Here is a 6675-nt window from a genome sequence, read left to right as displayed (position 1 = left end):
GCCCGGCTAACTGTGTAATGTAACACTTAAGTTAGGCATGAGTACATCATGGCCTAGGCTAAGGACTGCATGCTGTTTGGCACAAGATGGCTGTCTTAATGAACTTTTTGTATTACAGGGAACCAGTCCAGGGTATTCGTATTACGGGAACCAGTACAGGCGGTCCCCGGCTTACGACGTTCCGAGTTTACGACGGTTTTTCAGATATATTCATTAAAAAATCCAGGCCGGCTTACGACGTTTGTTTCGAGTTTACGACGCAGCCCGTTTACGACGCAGCCTGTTTACGACGCTTTTCAATTACGTATATTTATAAAAAAATCCGTTTCTGGTTTAGCAGTAATCATCAAAAATCAGTTTCTGGTTACAATTATTAAAATACATTGCAAGGTTATGACGTTTTTTCGGCGCTTTTTACGCCGCTTTGTAAGCGGAACTAGTTTCGTGAGCGTAGCTGCGCTCTGTATGTAACTGCATTGGTACTGTAGTTGACCGGACAACGACCTTCCTGGGTCGATCACGCAGGCGCGCGTAACAATACCAAACAACCCTTTCCTCACTCACGTGTTTGCCTCCGCAGAGTTAGGTACGTTGCCTCATTGTTGCTTTTCTTCAGCTGCAGTTTTTCGTGAATTGTGCCTTCACTATGGCTCCAAAACGGCAGAGTTCATCATCTGATGCTAGTGCATCCAAGAAGCCGAGGAAGAGCATCACCATGGAAGTCAAGTACGACGTAATCAAGCGTTCGGAGAAGGGTGAAAGTAACACTGAGATAGGCCGTGCCTTGGGCCTTAGCAGAACGACGGTTGTTACCATAGTGAAGGACAAGCAGCGTATTCTGAAACATGTGCAAGACGCTGCACCAATGAAGGCAACGGTGATTAACGTGAAGCAACGTAGCCAGAACGTAGTGGAGATGGAGAAGTTATTGTTGATCTGGCTGGAAGACCAGAACCAACGGCGTGTTCCAGTGAGCCTGAGTGTGATTCAAGAGAAGGCTAGGGAGCTGCATGCGGCAGTGGTGAAGAAAATGGGGAAGGCAGTGCTAGTGAAGAATTTTCCGCCAGTAGGGGTTGGTTTAACCGCTTCAAGGCTCGTGCAAATTTGCACAATGTGAAGTTGCAAGGTGAAGCTGCTAGCGCTGATGACGTAGCAGCAGAAAGTTTCCTAGTGGTTTGGCTGAGATAATTAGGAAGGTGGTTACACTGCTGACCAGGTATTTAATGTAGATGAGACAGGGTTATTTTGGAAAAGAATGCCAAATCGTACATACATTTCCAAGGAGGAGAGGTCAGCACCAGGCCATAAAGCTGGTAAGGAGAGGCTGACTTTACTCTTTGGGGCAAATGCTAGTGGCGATTTGAAGCTTAAGCCCTTGCTAGTGTACTTGGCAGAAAATCCCAGGGCTTTTAAGGGCATTTTCAAGAGTCAACTCCCCGTCATTTGGAAGTCCAACAAGAAAGCTTGGGTTACTTTGATGGTCTTCGAGGACTGGTTCAATGACCACTTTGTGCCCGCAGTGGAAAGGTATTGTGCCTCGAAGGGTCTGCCTTTTAAGGTCCTGCTTGTCTTAGACAATGCCCCTGGTCACCCGGCTAATCTTAGTAATATGAACCCTAATGTGAAGGTGGTGTATCTACCACCAAATACTACATCCCTCATACAGCCGATGGACCAGGAGTCATTGCTAACTTCAAGGCATACTACCTGAGGAGGACAATACGCGCTGCTTTACGGGCCGTTGAAGGTAACAAGGAGTTGACTCTGAAAGATTTTTGGAAGGGCTACAACATTGCAGATGCTGTGACGAACATCGCACGTGCTTGGGACGAAGTAAAGGTGTCGACTCTGAATGGTGCGAAACTGTGTCCGCAGTTTGTGAATAGTTTTAAGGGGTTTGAGCAGGCAGAAGATGTTGAGGCTGTGACAAGGAAAATTGTTGGGCTAAGCAAGAGGCTGAAACTGGACTTGGAAGCTGAGGATGTCACTGAGCTGCTGGCATCCCACGGAGAGGAATTGTCATCGGAGGACCTCATTGAGCTGGAGAAGCAGATGATCGAGGAGGAGGAAGAGGCACCACAACCAAAGGTCAAGGAATTAACAATCAAGGGCTTGACAGAGGGTTTTGCTCACCTGGAGAAATGTTTGGCAGCATTTGAGGGTGAGGACCCTAACATTGCCAGGTTTGAGAGGATTCGCAGAGGAATGCTGGATCTTACTACGTGCTACAGGGAGGCGCTGAAGGAGAAGCAGCTGAAGAAGAAAGTGCAGTCTAGGCTAGACTCTTTCTTCGTGAAGAAGTCTTCAGCACCACCTGCCACTCCTAGTCTAGGTAAGGATTTCTCAACTTTATTTTTATTAACTGCTGTAATATAAATTGTTATAACTTGTAATAATATTTATAAAAATGTTACTGCAATTTATATTTACATACTGTAGATAATATTTCCCAATTCCTGTCAAAGGACTTCGTGAGGAAGATGAGAAGCTGTGGCACACGATGGAATTCCTGTGAGGGAGGTGAAAGGTTCATCCCGTGTTTAGGAATAATTTGTAATGTGAAGAACCAGGGTTGAGGATAAATGTTAGGAAAGGAAATGAAAGATTAGAAAATTGAGAGAAAATGAAAAATCGACAAAAATATTATCTTGGAACTAAAATTTACACAGCAAATTGGGCCATTCATAAAGAATATACATCCGCACTTAATTAATGTTGTTTTTTTTTCATTCAATTTTCCAGAAATCTATGAATCAAAAGGTCCATACACATAACAATAAGATGGAAAATCAATCACGAGACAGTGGGATTTTTTAAATAAGTCAAAAAATTTCCAAAATTTGGTAAAACCTTTTCCAAAAATCGTTCCTAATATTTCCTCAAATTCTCGAAACGACCCGACAGACTTAAACCCAACAGCCTTTCCGAAAAATGATTCCCAGAGGTTCCTCAGAGTCTAAAAACGACCAGATGAACTTACGGCGTGAGTGACGTGGGGTTCCAGGGATCTTCTACCCCTCCACCAGGAGAGGTCCGCCGGAGGATGGGATCCTAGGGCGCGACACACGACGCTTACGGTGGACCCCGACGTCGCTATGATAGGATCTGGTTCCAGTATCCTGACTTCGACTGGGGAGACTGGGAAAAGAGAAAGCCCAAGTTGTTTGATATATATATAGGTGTGTATATATATATATGTGTGTGTTTGTGTATATACATATATATATATATATATATATAATATATATATATATATATATATATATATATATATATATATATATATATATATATATATATATATATATATATATATATATATATATATATACAAAATATATATATATATATATATATAGTAACAATGGAGCGCTGCAAGGCCTTTGGACTTATAGTCCTTTACCTGAGACTGCTAAGTAAAGGGATATAAGTCGAAAGGCCTTGCAGCGCTCCATTGCTTCTCTTTCCTTCGTTTATTTTGTCTTTATTTTTATACTCATCACGCTCCATATTTTCGTGATTCAGTTTTACACACACACACATGTGTATATATACATGTGTGTAGTATGTATGTATGTATGTATGTATGTATGTATATGTATATGTGTGTATATATATATAACGGCAATTTTTTATGTTAGAAACCATACATTAATAACAATGATAATAATAATGATAATCATTATTATTATTATTATTATTATTATTATTATTATTATAACTACGATGACTATAACTTTGATAATTACTGAATAATAAAAAAATATAAGCTACACAAACTACCAAAAGTTGACCTCAGATCCCAGACATAAGAAGCGTGCAGTAAACACCGCCACTGGCACTCACGTGTGATATTGAGTGACACAGAGGCACTCCGCAGGGGAATTATGGCACCCTCCGAGGCGTTGAGGTGTGTGGGCGTGCGGGCGTAACAGGTTAAAGATCCACCCTGGAGTTCTCTTTTGGCTGTGACTGATAGCGTGGCTTCGACTACGCTCGTTCCTAAGAGGAAAATGATTCAGCATTTTATTCGTATTACGAAAAATGAGATGAAGAGCGGATTATTCTACTCGATCACTTCATGAAGGAAGATACTTCGACGATGTCAGTGAATGGCACTTGGTTCTGCTATTGAATGAAGTTATTACAGATTATATAAATTAGTATCTAGGCTTCTTCTTATAGTAGTTATGGAATGAAAAATAGTTTTTTTAACTTGTTAGGGTAATGAATAAAGCCACAACAACAGTGAAAGAAGTTATAAAAACAAAGTGAGTAACATTTTGTCAATCCTGGTGTGGTAATGAATTAAAGTTATCATAACAAAATTTCATAAGCCAACATTTGTTATGGTACTGAAGAAAGCTACTGCAACAAGGAGAGAGAGAGAGAGAGAGAGAGAGAGAGAGAGAGAGAGAGAGAGAGAGGCTTAGAAAAGGATCCTCACCTGTCACAGGATCCAAAGAGGAATGAGTGTGCAGGAGTGGGAGCTCCCTTCCTTCACTCCACCAGGTGAGAGAAGGCGCAGGACGCCCTCCCACGCTCCTACAGGTCAGCTCCGTCGGCTGGTTCTCCTGCAGGGGTCCTACTGTCCCCACCATCTCTCTGCCCTCCCAGATCACCACAGGGGGGCCAGGGGCTACTATATGACCAAATAATAATGAAGCATTGTTTTAGGAACTTTAAATATGAATCTATAAATCACTTCTTAGATAATGTTAATGACATGGAATTGATGATGATTTTGATAACGATAAAAACATTGAATAGATGTTTATATTATGATAAACAAATTATATTAATTCAACTATTTATGATTAATTTCAATAAACTCTGATACCAAGGGAATCACAACCATCACTCACCAACCACCGTGAGGTTGACCCTGGTTGTCGTGGACTTCGAAACGCGGTAATCGATCCTGCACGTGTAGACGTCCTGATCGCGGACGTGGACGGGTTCGAGCACCAGTGAGGGCGTGCCAGAGGGCACGAAATAGCCCCTCCTGCCCAGGGCCACTTCGTCCCACCACCTGACGCCGTTGGAGAAGTCTCCCACACGAGCGTCGTAACTGAAAAGTCAGTCAGGAAAACAACTGAAGTGTCAGTCAAGAAATTAACTGAATTGTCAATCAAGAAAAATAATTCAGTGAATCAACAGAAATGTCAGTTATTAAATCAACTGAAATGCAGCAAATAATTGAGCTTATATGTCAGTGAATTAGTCAACTGAAATATCAGTCAAGAAAATAAGTTAAAACTCATTTAGAAAATCAACAGATAAGTCAGTTATTAAAGCAACTGAAATTTCAACCAATAAATCAACTGAAATGTAAGCCAATAAATAAAGTGAATTGTCAGTCAAGAAATTAACTGAAAAATTATTCAATAAATCAACAGAAATGTCAGTTATTAAATCAGCTGAAATTTTAGCCAATAATTCAACTAAAATGTCAGTCAATAAATCATCTGAATTGTCAGTAAAGAAACTAACTAAAAAAACATTCAGTAAGTCAAAAGAAATGTCAGTTATTAAATCAGCTGAAATGTCAGCCAATAATTCAATCGAAATGTCACCCAATAAATTAACTGAATTGTCAGTCAAGGAATTAACTGAAAAATCATTCAGTAAATCAAAAGAAATGTCAGTTATTAAATCAGCTGAAATTTCAGCCAACAATTCGACTGAAATGTCAACCAATAAATCAACTGAATTGTCAGTCAAGAAATTAACTGTAATATTCTTCAGTAAATCTACAGAAATATCAGTTATTAAATCCACTGAAATGTCAGCCAATAATTCAACTGAAATATCAGCCAATAAATCTACTGAGTTGTCAGTCAAGAAATTAACTGAAAAATCGTTCAGTAAATCAACTGAAATGTCAGTTATTAAATCAACTGAAATGTCAGCCAATGATTCAACTGAAATGTCAGCCAGTAAATCAACTGAATTGAGAGTCAAGAAATTAACCAAAAATTCATTCAGTAAATCAAAAGAAATGTCAGTTATTTAACCAACTGGAACACCAGCCAATAATTCAAATGAAATGTCAGCCAATAAATGAACTGAATTGTCAGTCAAGATATTAACTAAAAAATCATTCCGTAAATCAACAGAAATGCCAGTTATTAAATCAACTGAAATTTCAGCCAATAATTCAACTGAAATGTCAGGCAATAAATCAACTAAATTGTCAGTCAAAAAACTAACTGAAAAATCATTCAGTAAATCAACAGAAATGTCAGTTATTAAATCAGCTGAAATGTTAGTCAATAATTAAACCGAAATGTCAGCCAATAAATCAACTGAATTGTCAGTAAAGAAATTAACTAAAAATCATTCAGTAATTAAAAAGAAATGTCAGTTATTAAATCTACTGAAGTATCAGTCAATAATTCAACTGAAATGTCAGCCAATAAATCAACTGAATTGCCAGTCAGAGAAATTAACTGAATAATCATTCAGTAAATCAACAAACATGACAGTTATTAATTCAACTAAAATTTCAGCCAATAATTCAACTAAAATATCAGCCAATAAATCAACTGAACAGTCAATCAAGAAATTAACTGAAAAATCATTCAGTAAATCAGTCGCCAGAAATATCATTTATTAAATCAACAGTAATGTTTACCAATAATTCAACTTGAATGTCAGCCAAAGAATCAACTG

General features: G+C 38.8%; 1 protein-coding gene across 3 annotated transcripts in view; it reads right to left on the bottom strand.

Moving 5' to 3' along the window:
• Positions 1-2442: 2442 nt before the first annotated feature.
• The window catches only part of LOC136826026 (kin of IRRE-like protein 2), a 77075-nt gene continuing 72842 nt past the window's right edge, over positions 2443-6675 (bottom strand). For 2 of the 3 annotated variants that reach the window (XM_067082888.1, XM_067082889.1), the window contains exons 11-14: positions 4866-5071; positions 4448-4642; positions 3847-4002; positions 2862-3138 (exon numbers count right to left, since the gene is read on the bottom strand). In XM_067082888.1, coding sequence (XP_066938989.1) covers positions 2957-3138; positions 3847-4002; positions 4448-4642; positions 4866-5071 — 739 coding nt within the window. In that variant the 3' untranslated portion in view covers positions 2862-2956. Of the gene's footprint in view, positions 3139-3846; positions 4003-4447; positions 4643-4865; positions 5072-6675 lie in introns of all 3 variants that reach the window. The other variant, XM_067082887.1, reaches the window with a different exon arrangement.

Source organism: Macrobrachium rosenbergii, chromosome 40 (assembly GCF_040412425.1).
Source record: "Macrobrachium rosenbergii isolate ZJJX-2024 chromosome 40, ASM4041242v1, whole genome shotgun sequence".
Classification (NCBI taxonomy): Eukaryota; Metazoa; Arthropoda; class Malacostraca; order Decapoda; family Palaemonidae; genus Macrobrachium; species Macrobrachium rosenbergii.
This window is presented reverse-complemented; position numbering and strand designations above follow the sequence as displayed.